The sequence below is a fragment of the Manis pentadactyla genome, chromosome 9 (genome assembly GCF_030020395.1).
Source record: "Manis pentadactyla isolate mManPen7 chromosome 9, mManPen7.hap1, whole genome shotgun sequence".
Classification (NCBI taxonomy): Eukaryota; Metazoa; Chordata; class Mammalia; order Pholidota; family Manidae; genus Manis; species Manis pentadactyla.
The window spans coordinates 26,351,666-26,375,744 of record NC_080027.1 but is presented as its reverse complement, the minus strand read 5'-3'; the positions used below and the strand labels follow the sequence as shown (position 1 = coordinate 26,375,744).

At 37.0% G+C, this 24,079-nt stretch overlaps 1 protein-coding gene across 2 annotated transcripts in view; it reads left to right on the top strand.

The window, feature by feature from the left end:
* The first annotated feature begins 955 nt into the window (after window positions 1-955).
* Window positions 956-24,079, top strand: part of FOLH1 (folate hydrolase 1) — a 51,417-nt gene continuing 28,293 nt past the window's right edge. The window contains exons 1-7 of one of the 2 annotated variants that reach the window (XM_057507145.1): window positions 956-1,203; window positions 3,455-3,560; window positions 7,787-7,973; window positions 14,287-14,388; window positions 19,892-20,017; window positions 20,844-21,030; window positions 23,418-23,511. In XM_057507145.1, the coding sequence (XP_057363128.1) occupies window positions 1,086-1,203; window positions 3,455-3,560; window positions 7,787-7,973; window positions 14,287-14,388; window positions 19,892-20,017; window positions 20,844-21,030; window positions 23,418-23,511 (920 nt within the window). In that variant the 5' untranslated portion in view covers window positions 956-1,085. Of the gene's footprint in view, window positions 1,204-3,454; window positions 3,561-7,786; window positions 7,974-14,286; window positions 14,389-19,891; window positions 20,018-20,843; window positions 21,031-23,417; window positions 23,512-24,079 lie in introns of those variants that run through there. The other variant, XM_057507146.1, reaches the window with a different exon arrangement.

Here is a 24,079-nt window from a genome sequence, read left to right as displayed (position 1 = left end):
TAACATTGCCTAAGTCTTCTACCTTTGTCTCCCCCTCTGGGTCCCAAAAATTTTATTCTCCTCTCCACTGGTTGAAACCCTGTTTTCAACTTAATGGCTCCGTTAAATTCTCTGTTTCCATGACACACACCTAGCTAGAGTCCATACATCAAGTCTCCCTCGTGGATTATAAAAATGCAATGGATTTTATAAAGCCTGTGGTTAGTCTCTCCCTCTAGATACCATTATTATTTTTTTCTACTTTGTAACCGGTATACAATTACGTGTGACTCAATCATCAGGTTACTTCAACAAAGACTGATTTAATATGTACATACAGTGTGAGATAATGCCAAGCACATCTGAGATATGAAAATGGAAGACGTCTCTGCCTCCTACAAGTACCATGTTATTTCTTTAAAAAGTTTTGTTATGTAAAGGGGGAATACTTCTCTAAAAGTTTATTAGTACCAATGATATTAAGAGAAAGAGCACAGCAAGGATGCCAGCGCCTCGACTCTCCAAAACAGCGCCAGAACTGCACACCAGCTTTTTCTACTTGACTTTACTCATTGGAGTGCTATAAAATATTTAATAGGATTGCAGAGCTGAAAACACAAAGTTCTTGAGAGCTGATTTAGTATTCTACCAACTGGTTTGGAGCCAGGTCCGTATCTTTTCCTAGGCAGCCAAAAGAGGAGCTTTTTACCGAAGTACAAGAAAAATCCTCGAGGAGTTCTCTTTCTGCTTATCAGATGTCGGTCGGAGAGTAATTCCTTCCTTCCTCTACCGTTCCTTCCCTCCTTCCTTCCTTTTTCCCCCCTTTTCCTTTTTAAATAGGCAAGAGCTAGGCACTTTCAAGATTAACTTTTTTTAAGAGCCTCTCCCCAGGGGCCGGGTCTGGCTCCCCCGGCCGCGCGCCGGGATTGGCTCGGCGAGCCGGGAACACCTCCAGGGCGGGGACTCACCCGGGCCTGGAGAGGGGCGGCGCCGGGAGGGGGTGAGGCGCGCGGGCCCCTGGAGCTGGCGTCTGCCCGCCGCGGCCGGGCGCTGGCGGCCCAGAGCGGAGGCGCAGGGCGCCCGGAGGCCTCGCGGGTCGCGCCGGCATGTGGAACCCCCTTCACGACGGCCACTCGGCCCCGGCCGCGGGGCGCCGGCCGCGCTGGCTGTGCGTCGGGGCGCTGGCGCTGACCGTCGGCCTCTTCACCCTCGGCTTCCTCTTCGGTAGGGGCGCGCGTGCCCAGCAGACGCGGAGCCCACCCGCGCCCGGCCGTGCGCGCCGCGGGGCGGGTTTTGGGGAGGGGGAAGGAGGGGCGGAGTCCCGGGCAGCTAGGTGGGTGGGCGCTGGGGGCCGAGCGCTGGGGGTGCTGGCCCTGCTGTTGTGGGACCGTCACTCGGGAGGGTTAGGACGGAGAGACCCCGCGATGGGACTTCAGAAGGGTGCACCCGCTCGAGCCCTGCGAGAAATCGGTGTTTTAGGACAGCGGCAGATGTCTGGGGCTGCTGAACCTGGTGGTCCAGGAAGCTTTGCAGGAAATGCCTCTGACCTGTTTGGGGTCTTTGTCTAGTCGGCGCCTGCATACGGTGTATGTATACAGTAGGTATTCATGCATACAGTCGGTAGACGTCAGGGCACTGCTGCGTGGGAGCCCTTTTCGCCCCTAGTTCTTTCGTCTTGGGGAGTGCATACTTGGAGGAGCACTGGGGAACTAGCAGATATTACTGTCTGCGCTCCGAGCCGCCCTTTCCCGGCAGGTCTTTGGCTGTGGCACCTGGGTACTGATTTGCAGACTTAACCAAACTCGAAGCAAACCAGGGGGCAGCACAGAGAAGCGCAGGCTCTTCTAAATTCAAATTTTTACTTTGCCACTTCTTTTTAGCCTTCAACAAGTCCCTCCTAGCCTGCTTTTCCATCTTTATGAGGAAGAAATTGGGAATAGCAAACGAAATAGCACCCGGAGCTCTTAGCACAGTATTGGGGTATCGGCACTTTTCTTTATTCCTTCCTGGTGAGGAGATCCTTCTAATCCGACCTTGGAGCACAGGACTCATCTAACGTACTGCCGGGTCCTGCTCTGAAATCCGGATCCCCTCTCTGTGATTTGGAAGCCCAGGGCTTAGACCAGCTCGGTTGACCCAACTAGCTCTTCTTGCTTGCTGTGTGAACTTTAGGGGTTGCTGAAAGACGTTTGAGCCACCATCTCCTCATAGTGTGGGTGTTAGTAACCACCTACGTTGTTGTCGGCTTAATATGACGTAAATACTCAATGAGTACACATTTCAGATTGAGTTTACCTGTAAAAATGGGAAATTGACTTGGTAAGGCTGACACCGGGAATAGAATCTTCGGGATCTCTTAAAGGCATTTTATTCTTCCTGGTATTGCTTTCAGCCCTGTTCTTGTATTCACTCAATGGCTTACACAGAATAGGTCAGCCTCTTGGTGTGTTACTTTTTCCCCCTCCCCGAGGAGTCTCTGCTCTCCCCTCCCCCTCAGACCTCCATCCTCTCCATCCTGTTCATTTTTCAGCTCTCAATTCAAGCATTTCATGCTAGGTGTGTCCTTCCCAGATCCCACAATCCAATCCAAGGCCCTTTGTTTTATGCACTGGTGGAATTGTATTTCCACTTGTTCCTGACCATTTATTTCAATATGAAGGTATATATCCATAAGCATATGTATATGAGGTTAATAACTGGAAAGTTCCAGAAAAGCTCGCTGGTTGATGTGGTTAACTGTTTTATGTCCAAATAATACCGTTTCTCTAAATATACCCTGCAATGATACACCACTTACCTCAGATAAAAAACCAACTTCAAGGGCAAAGTGTTCTGTGTCCACTGAGTGCCTCTGGCCTCTGCACACTGGGTGTCTTGCTGGAATGTTGAGTGAACTGTAGTTTCACTGTAGCTTTCTGAAGTGAAACTTCTCAAGCCTACTTCAACTGAAAACAACAACTCAACACATTTTGTTTTAGTTTCAGAACCTACACAAATTGCAACTCTGAGTTTCCTTCAGTTCTTTGAAATAATTTATGTACTTGAAATATATTCATAATTAATTCATGATAAAGATTTACTGAATGCTTCTGAGTCAGCAGAGAGCAGTCACTGGACGGAAGCTTGAAGGCAAAAGGAGGTGGATCTCCCTTTTGCCTTCATCTCAGGAGATCTTGTTTACCTCCATTAGTTGAAACATTTAATTTTAGTGCTAATTTCCTCATAAAGCATCGCTTAGACTAACCTATCATGAAATTGGATTAAAAAAATGTTGTGATTGCTTTGTAATTTTAAAGTCTGTTGGCATGATTTTCTTCCAGTGGAAGTAGGCAAGAACATTTAAACTTCAGAAAAATCTCAGTCAAGGCAGTAGTTGATAATTTGTGTTTTAGATGTGATAGATAAAATAATAAGGAAGAATAGGTCCTGTCTGTGAGCTGATAATCTCATTCCTGTATTTGTATGTATTTTACAGGGTGGTTTATAAAATCCTCCAATGAAGCTAATATTGTTCCAGAGCATAATATGAAGAAGGCATTTTTGGATGAATTGAAAGCTGAGAACATCAAGAAATTCTTATAGTAAGCATATACTTGAAAGTTTGTATGAACTGTTCATTGGAAAATTATTCTGTTTAGAAGTTTTGGTCCTGTATATGAAATATACAGGAACTGACTTTTTTTAAAGTTGTATTTGTTGAAGATCTTGTATCACATTTCTTCTGGAGAGGATTGTAATTTCAAATAATCTTTATCATTATAGATGTTTTATAACAGGAGTCAGCAAACTTTCTATAAAGGGCTAGCCTTTGTAGGCAGCTGATCTCTGTCACAGCTACTCAGCTCTGCTACTGTAGTACAGGAGCCATAGAAAAGGCATAAACGAATACGTGTGGCAGCTCAAATGAAACTCCACTCAGGGACACTGAAATTTGAATTTCACGTAATTGAGGGGTTGCAAAAATATTCTCTTCATTTTTTCGGCTTTTGAAAATGTAATAACCATTTTTCAACTTGTGGGTTATACAGAAACATGAAGTGAGCTGGATTTGGTCAGTGGGACATAATTTGCTGACTCCTGTTTTAGAAGAAGATAGCCTATTTTAGGCAAAATAATAAACTTGGATTTTGGAATTAGACACCCTGGAGTATAAATTCCATCTTTGCCTGTTGATAGTAAAGTAAATTTGAATGAACACTTAACCTTCCTGAACTCTCACTTCCACATCAGTAAAGGGGGGACAATGATATTGATATTGTGATGAGGATAGAATTAAAGGTCATATATGTGACACAGTTTAAGAACTAGCTCCCAATTTCCTGAAATGGCTGTCTCTGGTATAGAGCAAGAGTTAAATAAATCAGTGAATTTAAAAAGTATTTGCAGAGCAACTAAATATAAAACACTTGTACAGAATTGTATGTAGGTGGCTAGAATTGCTTTTTCAAAGCAGAATACTTGAAGCCCTTGATTACCAAGATACTTTCAAGTCTAGTGACTAACGGATTGCTTAGGAAATACAAATTTTAATTTTATGTACAAGACAAGTATATATATGACACACACATATGCTTAAATGCATATGCATGTAATTCTATAAACACATGTCTATGTTAATTTGATAGAATCAAAACTATAAATAAAAATTTGTTAAGGTGCCTCCCAGGTCTTCAGAAGGACCACTTCAAGTGAGAAAGCCTGAAGCTTTAATTTTGTAGAAATCACTCCTCTGCCTCTTGCACTTATTTCACTATGATTATGTGTAATAGATATAAGAAACATGGATTCTGGTAAGATGTAAGACCTGCTGTCCCTGCTTCCTTCTTCCTTCCCTTACCTGTGACATGGAGTGAAAAACATAGAAGAAAATGAATCCTTTCCTTTGTTTCTCTTTCTGGACTCTTGAGCCAAATCAAAGTGAAGCAATCAGCTTCTTACTTATCCTCCATGGTCCTGACCCAGATCCTCTCCCTGTTTGGGTTGAACTCAAAGATTTTTACTGTTAACACACAAAAGAAAGAGATTAAGAGAACCCCTACTCATCCCTCTCAGGACCACGGAATCTCCAGAAGCCTCCTGGACTCTGCAGATTCCCAGTTTGCCCTTTGCCCATCAGAGCTCTCAGTCTACATTTGACCCTTGAACAATGTGGGGATTAGGGATGCCAACTCCCCAAGCAGTTGAAAATCTGCGTATAACTTTTGACTGCCAAAACTTTACTACTAATAACCTACTCTTGACCAGAAGCCTTATGAATAACAGAAACAGCCAATTATCACATTTTTTATGTTATATGTGTTTTATTTGTTGTATGCTCACAATGTAAGTTAGAGGAAAGAAAATGCTTTTTCCAATTGTCACAAATGTCCAAAAAATTTATCAACATATTTGAAAAAAATCCATATATAAGTGGACCTATGCAATTTGAACCCATGTTGTTCAAGCGTCAACTGTACTTACTTATGCTTATAAGCTGGGGATCATTAAGGCCTTGGATCTTCCACCTTGTCTTTCTTTATAACCCTTTGCTCTGCTGTTGAAGATCCCCAGCACTTCTAAGTTGTTTGCCTCTCAGTGGCTGGGAGAATTAAAGTAGGGGCTGCTTTTTCAGTTCCCCAGGGGTGTAGGGTTATCCTGTGTCTTCCCTTCTGTTTTGTAAACACCTGGTTTAATTCTCATATCTGTTCACTATTTTGCATCTCACTGGGGGGGCTTTCATTTTCTACCCTATTCTGAAAGACAAGATTAGAAGACCTCTGGGCTCAGAATTTCACAGATCTGCATTCGTTATACCTTTTACTAGCTGCCGTTAAAGTCATCTAGTGCCTTGGATCACTGTTCCATCATTTGTAAGCCAGATGTAGTGTATTAAAACAGGAATACCAATGACTCATCTTATTAATTGAGATCATGTATATGTGAAACATATTTAAACTTTTCTAGCCCGACAGAGATATATGAGCCACTTTTTAATTACAGTTAGGTATTTTGCATCATTTATAAGTTATTTTTTAAAAGACTTTAATAGGACACCAACAAATTACTTAAAACCACTTCTTAACTGATTAAAACAAAAATAGCTAAGAGCTACTGTTTCATATCAGTTATCTACTTGATTAGCCTCAAGTCTTTGTGATGTAGGGAGGTAACACTATTCTCCCCACGTACAGATGTGAAACTGAAGATGGTCAGGATTATACAAGCTAGTGGAAAAACCTGTAATACACCATTTCTATGATTTTTTGCCAATTTATTTATCATTAGAAACATCTGTTTTTCTAGGTTCATTTTCAAGATTGACTTTGCTCCGAATCAGTGGGTTGTAACCCCCTAATCATAACACAGTGTTTGTGCTGTAGTTGGTAATGACAGAACTGTTACAAGGAATTTTATAATAACAAAATCTGATGATAATCTGTGTGTGTGTGTGTGTGTGTGTGTGTGAACAGGTTCAACTCGCCATATCAATTCTTGCATGCAGGGACAGAATTATAGCTGGGTCTTTAGGAAATATGCATAATCTGCATCCATTTTAGTTATGTTACAATTTGTGGTGTGTAATATAGTGGAAAATAAGCCCATGTTGACTGTTTCTCTCTATACGTTGATGAAGGGATATATAGATTCCTCAGCAGCCTCTTAAAAATTGTGTAATTTTGTTAATACACTTTGCAAAAACACATTAGAAATCCTATGTGAGGTGTTAAATCCTTAATAATTTACTGAATGGGAATTTTCATATTATTTTTGTAAACTGGAGAATATAGGTAATGATTCTGTAACATCTTCCTATGTTGACAGATAGTAAAACCGTACTAGGAGTGAGGATTTAGTAATATGGCTAATTGTAGAGCCACTGTGTTGTATATGTGAAATCAGTATGTATATCAATGATGCTTCAGTAAAAAATAAAGCACAGAAATTCAATTTTTTTAAAGAATTGATAGTTATCATCTTTGGCAGTTGATTTTCCAAATCAAAAATTAAGATACATAGTGAAATTAAACATCTGAAAGGGGGATCATCATAGTCATGTTGCCTATTAGTTTTTTGAAAGTCATCATAAGGGGGAAGTGTGTTAATTTTAGAAAAACCTAATATTTAGAATCAGAAGTTCATGAGCTAGAAATAACTCCCTTTTCATGTTACATGATGCTTTGTCATACGCAAGTCTTTTTTCCCCCTTTGGGATTTAAATTGAACATACCAACGAGTTGAATCTTCGGGGAAACAATACATTTCCAGGAGGGAGAAATTTAATACAAATGCAACAGTATCTAGACATATTAAATGAGAAATTAGTCTACTCCTGACAATATTTTCTGATAGCCAGAATTTTGGCCACAGTTGCTAATCAAAAGGTTTCTTACTTGGCTATAACTTTCAGTATTTGAAAGTAAATGTAATTATCAGTAATTCTTGTGACTTCATAGTTTAATATTTGGTTGAAAATATTTTTTACCTCTCAAATATATTTTGCACAGTGGAATAAACAGAATTCCATGAAAATTCCAAGATGTATAGTTCTTAATGACAGAATATGACACTTTCCTCATCTGTACAGAGATATGTCTACAGGATTGCACCTAACAATTCTCTACGAAGATCAGTTTCTCCAATTTTTTCTGTTGAATGAGTACAAATTAGAGCAAAATCTATTTGATGCAATAATAATAGTACCACTTTGTTTTGATGATCTTTACATTTCAAAGATTTTCTTGATGTAAATACATCTTATTTGTTGTAGATTTGGGATAAAAGCCAACTAAATGTTAATTTCTAACCACTCTCAATTTTTGCTCACCAGTAATTTTACCCGGATACCACATTTAGCAGGAACAGAACAAAACTTCCAACTTGCAAAGCAAGTTCAATCCCAATGGAAAGAATTTGGCCTGGATTCTGTTAAGTTAACTCCTTATGATGTCCTGTTGTCTTATCCCAATAAGACTCATCCCAACTACATCTCAATAGTTGATGAAGATGGAAATGAGGTAAAAAAAACATTAGTGAGACTGTTTGGTGTCATGATCAGGGGGATGGCTACATGGGTGTATACACATGAAAAAATCAAGCTGTACACTGAGATTTGTGCATTTTATCGTAACTCAATAAAAAAAAAAATAAGAAAAGATCCCTCCCACCCAAATCTATCTTTTCAAGTACCTTCTATGAAATAATATCATATACCATCTACAATTATTGATAGAAATCAATATTATTGAAACTTGTGAATTATGCCTTTAATATCTTACTATCAGTGACAGCTACTTTCTTATGATGTTTGAGTTTAATATGATGTTGGAAAGATCCTAAGAAATTATTGCTTGATGACAGATGCTATTTTCTATTTTTTAAGTATTGTACACTAATATGTTATATTAGTAAATTTCCATACAACAAAAATAGACACATTTTTGGTAGGTTTAGAATAAAAAAAAATACTGTGCAAGTTTGGGGATGCTAGGATACTCAGTTGGTATATATCCAAGTGTGTAGCTTGAACCAGAAGACTTTTATTAAGTGATTACATTCCATATGACCATGTGTTCAGCTCAGTGCCCAGAACTTGGATGTGGGCATTTGAAGGGGCAAAGAGTTTGTAGAGAATATCTATAGAATGAAATCTAAAAAATTTTCACTCTTGTCTGCAAGTTAGGGTACATATTTGAGAAAGAAAGATAACTAATTGAGATGTTTCTTATCATGATATATATTCAATATGAAGGCCCATCAAATATGACTTATATATTCATCCCTATTGAGCTTCCCTAGTTTTAGAGCTAAAATATCTAAAACTAAAAAAGCTTAAGTAGATAACTTTAAAATAAAAATAAAATAAATAGTTAAAATAAAAAACTAAAGTACTTGCTTTCAATCTAGATTGGCATTTTTAAGTCATGGGTAAGAGGATTTGGGAAGACAGGGGGATTTGATAAAAAACTCACAGAGAAATGAAAACCAATTGTATTTCCTTTGGGTTCGGGGTACAGATCATATTTACATAAGGAAAAGAACATAAGGGAAGCAAAGATTGTATAATTGGCAAAGGTGGAGGTATTTAGTTCAGTTTATATGGTTTTGACTGGTTAAGTTTGAAACAAGGTATGGGAACACCCAGCTGTACCAACCTAGCCTGGTACATAATATCCGTGGCATTTGGGATGAGCGAGAAATTCATTCCAGGTAAGACCAAAGGATCTCTGACATGGTGAGCAGATCAGAGTTGCTGGTGGCAGATCCAACTGTCAGAGAGGTTTCCCTCCTTTTCAACAGAAGGAGAAATGCAGATGGGTATTGTGTCTTTAAGAGAAAGTGGGGTGAGGGGAGAACAAGGTAAGAATCAGCTACTACAAAAGGGTTTACGGAGCTGGGCTGGTCATCTTGGGAAAGCTGTCTTCCTTCAGCTGTCATCTCCTGTAATTCCTGGAAATCTTTATTTTTAGGTCACCTTTTGGTGTATAGGTCCAGTCAGGGTTTGATGTTTTCTTCAGATGTGACACAGGAATCAAGAGCCTGTTCCTTGGAGTTTGGCGGCACAAGGGTTGGATAACAGGACCTTGAAAGGATCTTGTTAGTGGGTTTTAAGAGGGTCTTTCTGGGGATGTCTCTTCCAGTAGATGACGTTCCCAGGTTGTAAAGTGCTATATTCAAGGTCTTTGTCTTCAGGGAGCATACTGTGAAAAGATTGTTCTACTGAAGCACAGTTATTTTTGGTAGACACAGTTAGGTCTTTACAATATTGAAGTGTATCTCCTTTTATCAACTGTGCCTCAGAGAACCAGGGTTAGGTGCACTGGGCATCCTGTTACAAGAAGAACAGATTCCTATGGAACTTATGCAAATAACTAACAATATTGTCTGAATTCTGGAGGAATCAAGAGGGAACAAAAGATAAATGTTTCACTTTTGTTTACAAAGGTGTGTGTTATCAAATTGTTAACATAGTAAGAGAAAAGATTTCCTTAAATCTGGAAAAACCAAAACATAAATAAAAAGTTATATTAATTTTTATATATGCCAATTTATTTAGTCCTATGTAATCAATACTTGTCCTACTTGAGTTTTTTTCATTCCTTTTGTTGACTTTGCCTGATGATTAACACAGAAAATTTTAAGACGTTGGTTGGTAAGGTTTTTATGAAGATTCATATAATTTGCCCAGTGAACTGTGTACTTTCTTTGATCAGTGGAGATTGTGGAAGGTATACCTCAAATGGGTAACACATCTTAAAATAACAAGAACATTTTGATAACCCATAGTAAGTGGTAGTTGAATGAAGTCCTGCTCTAAAGTGTTGAAAAAGTCCAGAGGGAGATCTGAGGCCTCAGGGAACCAAATAGTCTTCCTTAAATGCACAATAGCAGGTAAAGGAATGCAAAAGTCAAAAATGGAGTTTGCTAGAGAGCTGGGAAGAACCAGCTGGCTGTCTTGGTTTTCCAGTAGCCCCAACGATTTAATTTATGACCATTGTTTACCCTAATTAATTTCAACAGCAGACTGTTGTCATGTTAGAATGACATCAGGATGGCAAAAGTCTGGAAATGAGGGCCTTTTTTTTTTTTTTGGTAGTAGCAGAATGAACTTTATCCGTATGTGCTGCTCCAATCTTTATAGATTTTTATTGTCTGTTGTGAAATATCTAATGAGCATTCACTGCAGTGGAATTGACAAGAACAGAAACCTTAGCTCCTTTAGTAGAAAAGACTCTGAAGTTATCAAAAGAACTGATAAAAACAAAACAGAACCTTTGCTTTTCTAGGCAGATTACATTAAAGGTAAATAAAAATATTTGTTTACAATTTTTTATTAAAAACAGAGCAATAATCTTAAGAAAACTTTGCCTTTCTAACAGAGATAAAAACCAAATTTTATTCTTGTACCAGTGTACTCTTGATGTTAAACTTATTCTTAAATAAATTCATTTTATTGTAGCCAGCTTGAGCACACACAAATTCCATTTCAAAGATTTCTTCTCTATAAACTTTCTAAAACTTTTTTTTTACATTCAGTCCTTTTTCTTAACTTTTCTCATAACCAGTTTTACTTTAGGACAAAATAACTTTTGTTTTCTCAACAGATGTATATTTACATTCCTCTTATCTTCTTTAACTGAAAGCACATATGCTACTTTTCTTTTATAGAGATGTTTCTAATTTTAGTAGCTTTAACCACATATATTAATTAAAATTTTAACCCTTAGAAACTTTTATTTCTAATGGAAGCTAAATAATATGCAATGGTGAACTGTCTGTTACACTAACATTCTTTAGCTTGGTAAATTTATAAATATATTTCCTAATTTTTAGAAGCATGTTCTGTTTTTATAGTGCAGTCTTTCAATAAAGCACAAATAATGTCTACTAACAGATTCAAATTTATCTTTAGTTAATGTGTAATAAGCCTTGTTAAGAATGAATGTTTAATATCTTATTTGGAAATGATGTAGACACTTTCTACATTTCTATTATTTAATTTAACTTAGTAAAGCTCTAAAGTTTTGTTACCAGAAAGATTTTGGAAGCTATTTTTAAGTAAAATTTCATCATACCAAGTTATTGTCCATAAATTTTGTAACAGGATCCCACCTCCTTACTATAATGTTTATATCTCAGCATTTTTCATCGTAGGCAGGAATGTGCTTGTCCCATAGCCCTGTCCTACCTCAAAACTTCTAAAGATGTGCTTGCTTCAATTAAACCAACAAACTTAGATTAGCTTCAATTTTGAATATTTTCTCAGATCACATGAACCTAAAATCCATTTTGATTGTCTTTATTTTTGAGAATTTTTATAATACTAAACTTACAGTGCTTAATTTTCTTTCAGCCAACAAATTAGACCTCTTTTACAATTAATTTTAGCATTACCATTTGGAGATAGAAAAATCTCACATTTACACCTATATGCATGAAAACACATAAACACACAGACAGATGCTAACAAAGACAGAAAAATCTCACATTTACCACCTATATGCATGAAAACACATAGACACACAGACAGATCTTAACAAAGACCTTATAGCTTTTGTTTTTACTAATATTTGTGGAGAGGAAGTTATAGGTCCAATTCCCAGGTACCTTCCTGTATTTTTTTTCCTTTTGTTGAGAAACTTTCCCCTAAAGTTTGCATTTTAAAGAATGGCTCTTAGGCACTAGAGATTTGGGGGATGGGGAGGGAGTAGGGCTCTAGGAAATTTACATCACAAAGGCACAGAGAAATTATCCAAGTTTTCAGCCAAGCGGAGTTTTAGGGACATATTTACCTGTTTTCAAAGGTGCTGGAGTCTGGGTGCTAGAGCCCTCCTAGCAGTTTGTATTTTTAAAAAGGCCTCTTTCCCTTTTCTTTTCTTTCAGTCTCAGGTGATAGTGGGCTATATTAACATTTCAAAGACATGATAAGATTTATAATACCAAAGAAGAAGGAATGTAAGTTTCTGCAAGAAGGGCTTTGGTTTCCTAAGTACAGCAATCTACAAGACTTTTAAGATAAATAGGGCAGGTTTTGAGATTGGTAAAGGAATAGGTGAACTTTGAATTGCCTCTACAGTATTTCTAGTTTTGTAAAGATTTGTGACATAAGGACAGTTGCTTTTGAAACCTCAAAGAATTGAGTTGTAGCCTGAATGTTAAAAGACTGACATACCCATCCGTTGGATTTTTTGTTTGTTTATTTTCCCTTGGCTGTTTAAAGACAATATGTAGCATTTTACCAGATTATCTCTCAGAGTGTAGTCAACTCTGGGAGAGGCTCATAAAGGGCCCTCCTTTGAAGATATATGTGGTGCTGTCTTTAAGGTTATTATCTTGGCTGACTTTTGTTTGTGATTGTGTAAGAGCAGTTCAGACAGAAAGATAACTAGAGTGAGTAGTCAAGTAAAGGAGGAGGGAGGGAAGCAGTAAGAATTACATTAGTCTTAATAGGCTTTTGTACAGTGTACCTCATGTGTCTTTTTTTTACGAGCTTTTTGCAAAGAAAATTTCAGTGAAGCTATTTGTGGAATTTTAGGGCCTTTGCTTCTAAGTGCACTTCTTAAATGATCTTATCTAATTGGAACATTCCTCATGATGGCCATTGTAATTCCAGGTTATAATTTCCTGAGGGCTGGCTGCAGTCCGGTGAGACCCTGGCTGCAAATGCAGTCTAACTGACATTTCTGTCCAGCCATAGATAGTAGCAAACAGGGTGCAAATCACATTTATTTTGTTGTCTGATCACAGGGTCTCCAACCTGGCAGTTAGTAAGCCAAGTTCTCAGGAACCAAAACTCAGAAAAAAATAGCTGGATCCAAAGTGTGTTTTTGGCAGACTGACTAAATTAAGGTTACCTGCCCAATTGTCCAAAGTATTTTATTGAAGTGTTTTCTTTTTATTTATGCTCTAAGGATCCTTTTAGGACTTTTTCAAGTCATTGTGTCTTTTAGAAGCTTCTATATATCAATCAAAGAATGCATTCCATTGTCTCTGAGAGATTTGGAATCTTCTCTTTGAAGGGTGCTGCTTAAAGTAGACTCATCCAAAACATGGGTAGTGAATGGAAAATTGCAGAGTAATGAATTATCTGGGACAATATTTTTCCCCTCTACCCCATGTCATCACTATTTGTGGGGTATGTTATTTTCTACTTTATCCTTAACCCCAAAAGATTTTCTTTGAAGGCCCAGCTTTATGCAGGTGTCTCTATTAGATTCCATTGTTTGGATCGGCTCCAAACTTTATCATGAACTCCGGTTCACTCCTCATGGGTCTTCAGGCTTTGATAAACTCAACTAAGGCAAAAGAGGATGTTAGTGCAACCTCTCAGGATTCCAGCTTTCATGTCATTTTTTGGCTACTGAATATCCTTACTTGTTTTTTTCCAATTTGGTGGTAGACTTAAAAATATAATATTTTATATTTGTTTCAGTGTTTTTAGTTCTTCTAAGTGTGATTGCTTTTAGTGTAGATACTATCAGATATGGATTTCCCCAAATGTAATTTTTTTGAAGTGAATTTAATATTTAATTTGTTCCTTCATCACTATCTTACATTGTTATAAGTGACTAAGATTATTATGCAAAAAATGATCCTTTCTATTTGGGTATTAAAATTTTATCCTAAATCAAACCCTGGTGCTTATAGATACGCTCAGGCCCTGTAGTTTATTCATCTCATGAAATCCTCACAGCTTCTAGCACAGTGACAGGTATTCAATATACTGAAGGATTGATTAACTCTACACAGAAGAGACAGTACACATTTTTCCTTGTTTGATTGTAATAAACTTTACCTGATGTGCTTTGATTATGATATTTTTTTCTCTAGATTTTCAACACATCACTATTTGAACCACCTCCTCCAGGATATGAAAATATTTCAGATGTTGTACCACCTTTTAGTGCCTTCTCTCCACAAGGAATGCCAGAGGTAAAAATGCAATGCAATAAAGGAACAAACAGAACCCTTTCTACATGCAGCCAATAAACAGTTATAAGGAGATTTTAATATAATCCAAATTCACCCTTTTCCCACAGTTAAGAAACCAGAATTTCTCAATAAGAAAAATGAATATTTAATTTTTGTTCATACTTATTTCAGATAAACTTTATTGCAATAAGATGCAGAAATCAAACATGCACATTTATTGACTTTGGACAAATGCGATATGCCTATGTAATCCAAAACCTTTAACATAAATACTGTTCCCTTACTTCAGAAAGTACCTTTATATGCCCCTTCTCAGTCAATTCCACACTCCCCCAAGGCAATCATTCTTCAGATTATTATTTTTTTGCTATCACTGATTAGTTTTGCCTATTGTGGAACTTCATATAAATGAAGTCACAAAGCACATCATCATCTGTTTCTAGTTTCTTTCACTAAACATAGAGTCTGTGAGTTTACGTTTTACCACTTATCCGTACTTTGTTCTTTTATAGCCAAGTAATTTCCAATGTATGAAAATGCTACATATCTTAACTATGCTTGTGAGCACTAATTTTCAAAGAATTTTAGTAAGACTATGTTTCCTATTTTCAAATGAAGGGCATGAAAGTCCATTCTAGAAAATTTCATGTGGTTTACTCTCAATAAAGCAGTGTGTGGAACTACCATCTGAGATTTTGCAGTCAATCTTCAAGCATACCTTTTTGAAATTATGTATGTCTGTATGTATATTTAAGATATTTCGCTCTAAGTAATTTTTGGATCTACATCTGAATTCTATGGGGTAGGAAATGCTGGTCTCGGCTTTAGGCTATTTGAAATCAGTAATTTGACAATGTTCATAAAATACAGTCTAATATAATGGTTCTCAAACTTCAGCATGTATCACAATAATACAGAAGGTTTGTAAAACACAGATTCTGGTCCCCACCCCCTGAGTTTCAGTAGGTCTTGATAGTTTGATTCCAACAAGGTCTTAGATGATATTCATTTTGAGGGTTCAAGAACCATACTTTGAGAACCATGGTTCTTGCCTCACAATTCTGTCTCCATTAATAAAAGTTGGAAGATGGGAGCTTTAAAGAAATGGAAAATTCTAAGCTAACAGTGCAAGATTGTATTTATTCCCAGTAATAGAACAAGAGTGCAGTGTGAATTTCACAAGAAGGTCATTGTCTGAAAACAAAGCTTTTTCCAACAGTGATAACTTGCATTTGTAGAGTGCCGAGAGGACAAAGCCATCACACTTGTTTCCCTTTTCAAAGTTACTGTGATCTTTAAACTAATGTCTTCTCCATCCCTTCTCCATCATAATTTGTTTTGTGAGGATTTTGGATTTATCAAAAGATAGCCACAGTTTACAGATACATAAAGAAGTAGTCTCCCCAAAGTTAGTGATATTAAATAGGAATAAATTTCAAGTGGGACGCTTACACTAAAACAAAATTCACTGCAATCAGATTGGTTAATAACTCTGTATTCACAGTTGAAAGAAGAGTGAGCTCCAGAGAGGGCTCACAATTATAAATCAAACATCGAATAGTGCATAAATATTATATTCCTTTTAGGAAGAAATATAAGTACTAAATATAATGCTTTTGCTGAAGCACAGATTCAAATGTTACCTTCTCAACAGATTGTCCTCTTTTATTTAAAATTGCACCCACTTGAGTTCACTGTTTGCCTACTCTATTTAAGCTTTTTTAAAAAAGTTTTTCTATAGCACTTATCACCTTTAATATATATAGTTTACTTAGTTATTAACTTATATTATCTTATCTGCACATGAAAGTAAGTTCCTTTGAGGACAGAGATTTGCTGTATCCCTAATTCCTACACACATAATGACAGGTGCTCAGCAAGTTTGTCAAATGCATCCTAGAATCCGCTTGGAAACAGTTTTATTTTAGTATCTGTTTTAAATTTGTTGTGCAGGTGCTATGAGAAATGTGGTCCAAGAAGAAAACAATGCCAAAATAAAGCTACAAGATATTAACGATTGTTCAGGACTGGGACTTTGATCTAGGTCATGTGAAGACTGTCTTTTTTTTTTTTTTTTTAATTATTGAAGGGTAGTTGACACACAGTATTACATTACATTAGTTTCAGGTGTACAACATAGTGATTCAACATTTATATACATGACAATTCTAGGTACCAGCTATCACCATACCAAGCTGTTACAATATCTTGACTGTATTCATTACATGCTGGTTACTTATTATTTTACCATTGGAAGTGTATACTTTTTTTTTTTTTTTTTTGTGAGGGCATCTCTCATATTTATTGATCAAATGGTTGTTAACAACAATGAAATTCTGTATAGGGGAGTCAATGCTCAATGCACAATCATTAATCCACCCCAAGCCTAATTTTCATCAGTCTCCAATCTTCTGAGGCATAACAAACAAGTTCTTACATGGAGAACAAATTCTTACATAGTGAATAAGTTCTTACATGGTGTACAGTACAAGGGCAGTCATCACAGAAACCTTCGGTTTTGCTCATGCATTATGAACTATAAACAGTCAGTTCAAATATGAATACTCATTTGATTTTTATACTTGATTTATATGTGGATACCACATTTCTCTCTTTATTATTATTATTTTTAATAAAACGCTGAAGTGGTAGGTAGATACAAGATAAAGGTAGAAAACATAGTTTAGTGTTGTAAGAGAGCAAATGTAGATGATCAGGTGTGTGCCTGTAGACTATGTGTTAATCCAAGCTAGACAAGGGCAATAAAACATCCACATATGCAGAAGATTTCTCTCAGAACGGGGGGGGGTGAGGTTCTAAGCCTCACCTCTGTTGATCCCCAATTTCTCTCCTGATGGCCCCCCTGCGACTGTGCCTGTCTTAGGTTGTTCCTCCCTTGAGGAATCTTACCCGTCTCTGGCTAACCAGTCATCTTCCGGGGCCATACAGGGAAATGTGAAGTTGGTAAATGAGAGAGAAGCCTTATTGTTTGAAATGGTTAGCTTTTTATTTCTTTGCATATTTATGCCCTGTAGCTTCTATGCCCAGCATTTGTCTTGAGGTATCTTTACCCATGTGAAGACTTTCTGAAGGCAGACATGGAATTATTTTAAAGAAGTCAGCTCCCATCAGCAATTTCTCAGTGTACTTCTTCTTGGAATTAAGAACTAATCATTAATGAGGTCCTGCTGGCACTTTGTCCCCACCTCCTCATTTACAATCATTTTTCTCTTATGTTACAAAGTAAAAACATCTCCCACCAAACGTAAAACAATGTGAAGCATATCTGAATTGTAAAAAAAATCTCTGTGACTCCCAACAAAGAGACAATAGCGAAAGATTCTAATTGCTGAGTAACAAATAATTTGGCAAGTCAAAGGGTTTGCAGTTTGTAAGTCCGGAGAAAGGAAATCCCGGGGCAAAATACCTCTAAAAACCGAAATCAGTCAAAGGGAGAAATAAAGTTTAAAACCCGATCATTGCTTACAAATTGTAGTCCAGGGCCTTCTCTCTCTCCTGTTCTAGCAGAAGCAAAACCCGCCCTCCAATCAAGTCTCTGGTACAGATAAGCCCTCCTTGCCCAGGTAATTACCCATTGATATGGAGATGAACTTCTCTCCACCCCTAGGAATGATGCAAATCCACTAAAGCCTCTGAATGCCTATTGATATGCAGATATACTAAAGCCAGGGGAGATATTCTGGAAATATTACAATTTTACCCACACAGTTAAACAAAATTAAAGATGAGCCTAATTGAGTTTCTAGCTGATATCATTAGAATTAACTCAGATAATAGATCAGTGTGTGATTTGGGGTTGAGAACTTGGAAGGAGCTTAAATAATTTAGTGAAAATTCTGTAACAAAACATTTCATTTCCATCCCAAGGTTTTTCAGAAGTTATATCTAAAAACAAGAAATGGGAATAGAACTGAAGTTGACTCTTTTCTTATTCTTGCAATAATTTATTCATCCACAGGTCCATGACCTCATATTTTAATACCCTATAGTATTAAAAGATGTAATTCAAGTAAAAATTTATGCTTAGGTATTATTTATAAAAATGTGTCATGATGTTATTAGCCTCAATGACTCAATTTGATACTTACAATAATTATACCAATACCTTGCTTCTGAAGAATTTTCTTCACACAGACAGCCTGTCACAGGAAATAAATATTTTTAAAAATTTGAGACTTTCAAGCATACCCAAATTCTAGGTAACAGAAACTGAAATGGAATTTAGCATGCCAGGTGTTAATTAGGGAGTGTTCTCTTGGAATCCGTGTCTGTGGCAGGGAGGGGAAGAAAGTTGGATTAAGCAGAAGTCTCCTTCAGTGCAGCTCAAGACAGCCTCTGCTGACCTGATGGGCAGCTCTGGGTTAGAGTAGCCCTTCAGAATTGCCCCAATCTGAACTAAGATGCCCAGGTCTTGTGATCAGTCATGGAATGTATGACGACCTAATAAGGGGCATGGCGGTCGTCTGCAGCTGAGGCAGTCCCTGAAGGCGCTGAGATCTGAAGGCTGTCTGCAGAGAGACTTCCCTTTAGCTGGAGCAAGAATGCATGCCTTCATTGAAGGGGAATCTGGGCAGCATACCCCAGTGTCTGGCACAAATATATTTCACTTTAGGGTAAAATGAATTGGAGGGAAGGGGGCCAAAATACAAGTTTGGGGAGAAAAAGTAAAGATGAAATTCAGAAGAGGAGAATGTTCCTGTATTTTTTTTAAATGGATGGCGTTAAATAATAAATTGATACAGTATTTAAATTACTTTAGTTACATATAAATGTTGCTTCTGAAAATGTTAATATTTAGAATATCTTGGAAATTGCATTCTTTGTATCTATTTAAAGGTATGATAAATACTTTCAGATGTCAAGTATATGTAAGGGAGGTGTGTTGCTTTTCAAAATTAACTTAAGAACATGTGAGCAAAAAGTATTTGAAGAACACTAATCTAATCTAACAGGCCGTTTTACAAATGAGAATATTGAGACTTAATAGATGTTATAAAATTTGCACATAATCATACTTATGATATAGAACCAGACCTGTAAACAGTAATATTACCTGACCTTTCTTCTTTACCTGGTGGTTGTAAACTCCCATTAAGCTACTATTAGTCATTGTATTTCAAAGAGCATAAAGTTCTCAACAAGGGAGGTTTCTTAACTTAGAGTACCTGGACCCCTTCCAATTGCATACAACAATGTATATATTCATATACATGTTCCTGAGGAATGCTTCTATAGCTTTATAGCCACTGTAGAAGAGACAGACATAAACAAAACTTGCTATTTAATTCGTGTGTCTCTAACCCAGCTAATTGCCTTCTCAATTTAAGCTCATTTTCCCCTTAAATCTCTGAGGCTCATGCTTTTCTGACCTTTTCGTGTGTTTTTGCCTCTTCCTTCTTTAAAAGATGCGAAATAGTCGTCATGCAGAGAAACCTCCTTATAGTAAATCTTAATCGTACTAAATCATTCCTGACCTCAACAGGGCGATCTAGTGTATGTTAACTATGCACGAACTGAAGACTTCTTTAAACTAGAGCGGGACATGAAAATCAATTGCTCTGGGAAGATTGTGATTGCCAGATATGGGAAAATTTTCAGAGGAAACAAGGTAAAAGTAATCTTTGCTTTCTCCCCAAATATAAAACATTATACCTTACATATAACTTTTATATATATATAAATATATTTATCACCTTTATATATAGCCTATCCTTTAAACTTTCTGAAGACCATGATTTTCTCATATTCTATAACATGCCCACCTTATGGGTAGGACATATTTACTAGTTTATAGATAGGGGTTTTTGATTGGGTCATTGGAATTTGGCCAGTATAGAAGTTCAGGGAAAATAGGGCAGATTTTTTCTATACTTACAAATTATACCCGTGGTTTACAAAGAAGCATACACTGGATTTGTTGTTAACATTCAGTATCTCTGTTTTAAATATCATCTTTGCAAATATGTACTAAATTAAATTTTAATATGAATTGTTACTAATAGGTAGTGAGAGAAGCCAATTTATACATAGCAGTTTTCAATGTCACTTGATTTTGTTATATTTTTTTTTCCCTTCTGTGGGAAATTAAATTTCAAAAATATTCCCATTCAGCCATAGAAGACATGGGATTCTAGCCTGTGCCATCTACTTGCATGTTGTGCTTCTAGAGTAGGGAATAGCAAGTACTTGCTACCACTGTTACGGACATTTTCCAAATCTGCTGCTCCAAGGGTTCATCTAGTCCTGGAAACTCATTTTTAGAGCTTGGAGTAGGAAAAAGCAAAAGCCAGTTCTCTGTGAGATGTCCTTTGTTGTAGGCCTAACGATAAAAGATTGAAAATAAAGTTTGGCTACTCATTGAAGTATAATGTTAAGAAATCAGTATTATCAAATCTGGAACAACCAACCTGAAGTAAAGACATTGTGTTTTCTAGGTTAAAAATGCTGAGCTGGCAGGGGCTAAAGGAGTCATTCTGTACTCGGACCCTGCTGATTACGTTGCTCCTGGGGTGGAGTCCTATCCAGATGGTTGGAATCTTCCTGGAGGTGGTGTTCAGCGTGGGAATATCTTAAATCTCAATGGTGCAGGGGACCCTCTTACTCCTGGTTACCCTGCAAATGGTGAGTGAGTGATTGAGCCTTAATCACCAAAGGAGTCTCAACAACATTTTTAAATGATTTTATTAAAGGATTTCCTTTGATACAATAGGTAAAATATGTATTTTTATTATTCTCTTTGCATCTAAGAGGTAATTAAAGAGTTTCAAACTCTGAAAAATATTGATTCAGGTCCCTTATCCCTTATTTGGAACCCTTGGGCCTGATGAGTTTGGAATTCAGAAATTTGCAGATATTTAAAAATAACATGGCACACCTATCATATGTTTCATAACACACAGGAGGATAGGACAGAATTCAGGAAGCAAGCATATAAATATTTTTGCAGCTAAATGCATGAATAATCATATGAAGCAGAGGTAGATAATAGGTCACATGAATAAGTAATATAAATAGTCTCGTGTCTGCTGAAGTCAGAGTTGGCTGTTAAATGAGTTTACATCAGATCTGGTTTTTTGGTCAAGTAAATTCCCTCCAAACATGGTTTTTGCAGTTTTGGGGTTTCCCAGTTGTGGATAAGAGATAGTAGAACAGAGTTCTATAAATCCCTGAAGTGGTACTTTTAGAATATTAGAGTCCAGAAAATGCTTATCGTGTCTTTGCTATATGAAGACAATGCCACCTTCCCAAGAGTGTCTCCTGAATGCCAGCTCTTTACATGCATCGCCAACCCTGTAAGTCTGGGAGCATTATTGTCTCTGTTCGACAGGAGGAAAGTGAGACTACAGGAAGTAAGCAAGCTGCTGCAGAGTCCACGTGTCTTATGCCGAAATGCTCCCCTGTAAAACTGTAGATCATTAACAAAGGGAGTTAATTTTTGTTTTAAATATACTTAACTAGTTGGTGACATTTAAAAAATCTATGCTCATTTAATTTGTGTGGTTTAAAACTAACTAAGGTGTACAACGTGGGTAAAATAGGTTGCCAGGGTGTCTGCGGCATTTCTGTGTTTACTCTTCATCTAGTTTTTCTGTCCGTTTGTAAACACCTCATGTATTTGGCTTGTAAATCTTGGAGCATAGTACAGTGTCATCGATTTTTTTTTAAAGAAATGTCTATTACCCTAAAAGGAAATCACATAAATATACTTGAACTTCACCTGCTTCTCTTTATTCCCAAGTTATTAAGAAAAAAAAAACAGCATTTCCCAATCTTTGTTAATTATACAAAGCTAAAATTATGAACATGAAATGAAACTAGCTGAAACATTTCTGTTGATTATCCTCAAATTTAAATAGTGATTTTTTAGAGAAAAAAACCCTAAGATTTCACAAAAGGCCCAGAAGCAAGCATTGAGAAGGAGTAACAAAGTAAAAGTGTGTGAGAATGACACTTTTATCCCTGTGTGGCTTATATTTATTGAATTCCATTTTGTGCCCTATTCTTTTTTCTTTTCCTTTTAATTTACTTTTTTTTATGGACTAGTTCTCACATGTGCAAAATTAGAGGTAATTATCAACATTTTGCTAATTTTGTCTCATCCCTTTATCTTTCCTATTTTTGTTATTACTCAAGAGAATTTGTAGACAAATCTCACACAACATATAATTACGCCATTTGACCTATAAAAAGAGAAAACTTTTGCAATCACCTAAAGCTCTTATTAGATAATTTAAAAATTTGGAGAAAAATAAATGAGAAAATATCTTTTATTTTTCTTAAATCTGAAGAAATGACAGATTGTGTGTTTTTATTTTGAGGTAGAGTTTGCACAGAATAAAATGCACAGATCTGAAGAGTGCAGTTCAAATAAGTCTTTAAAATTGCATACATGTATGTCACTCAAAGTATATAGGACATTTCCATAACCCCAGAAAGTTCTCCTATGCTCATTTCTGATCAGTTTTCACTGTGCCCCCCAGAAGCAACCACTTTCAGTCTATCACCATATGTTAGTTTAGCTGGCTTTGAACTTCATGTAAATGGAGTCAGAGTCTTTGTGCCTGGATGCCTTTATTCAGTATGATTTGAGATGGATTCATAGTTATTGTTTGCATTAAGTGTGTACCTTTTCATTGCTAAGGAGAACTCTATTGTGGGACTGTACTACAGATTGTTTATTCATTCCCCTGTTGAAAGACATCTGGACCATGTCCAGTATTTTTCTATCCAAATTCAGCTGCTGTGAGCCATTGCATACTGATCTTTTCATGGACTTATGTTCTCATCTTCTGTGAGTAGATTCCTAGTATGTGGCTGTATACTTTTACATTAATACAAGAAATGCATGAGAGTTTGGTTGCTCCACATTCTCCCTAACATTTGAAATTGTCTTTTTTTTAAGCAGTTCTACTAGATGTAATCAATATAAGAATGAGTTTAATGTGGTTTACAGAGAACCTTTTGAAAGGAACTGAATTTTCATTAGATGTGTGTTTAACTTTTTCCAGAATATGCTTATAGACGTGGAATCACAGAGGCTGTTGGTCTTCCCAATATTCCTGTTCATCCCATTGGGTACTTTGATGCACAGAAGCTCTTGGAGTAAGTTTGTAAGAAACAGATGGCTCTTTGGGTAATTCTTTTTATTGTCAGTCTTCAACTTCTTTGCTTTTACCTCCATTTGATACTGAAATTATTTGAGATGAATGGAGTCTACCATTTTATCACCATTTCATAGAATAGTAGTTCTGCGCTGGAATTTACTTTACATATTCGTATCCAGTGTTTGATAGCCATGAAAACTGAGACTTTCAGATCTCCAACTACAAAGAGCATAATTGGTCGATTGCTCCGGCCACTGTGCTTTGAAATCCATTACTCTGTGTCAAGGCCATGCTTCTCACAGATGCTCCCAGCCGTTGAGTAAGTGCAGCAGGGACACTGAGGCTCAGGACTCCTGTGATGGGAGATTCGGCTCCAGACTCCTTGACAGCCGTGCTCAGCCGGATGCTGCCTCTGGACCCTCTTTTCTTCCTTGCCTTTCTCCTTTACCCTGTATCAGGCCTGCATTTTGGTCTGCTGGCTTTCTCAGCCTTCCCTAGCTTGCTTGCTGCTTCTCTGATGTGCCTCTCCCCTGATGAGTCTCTTACTCATCTAATCCTCTCATTGG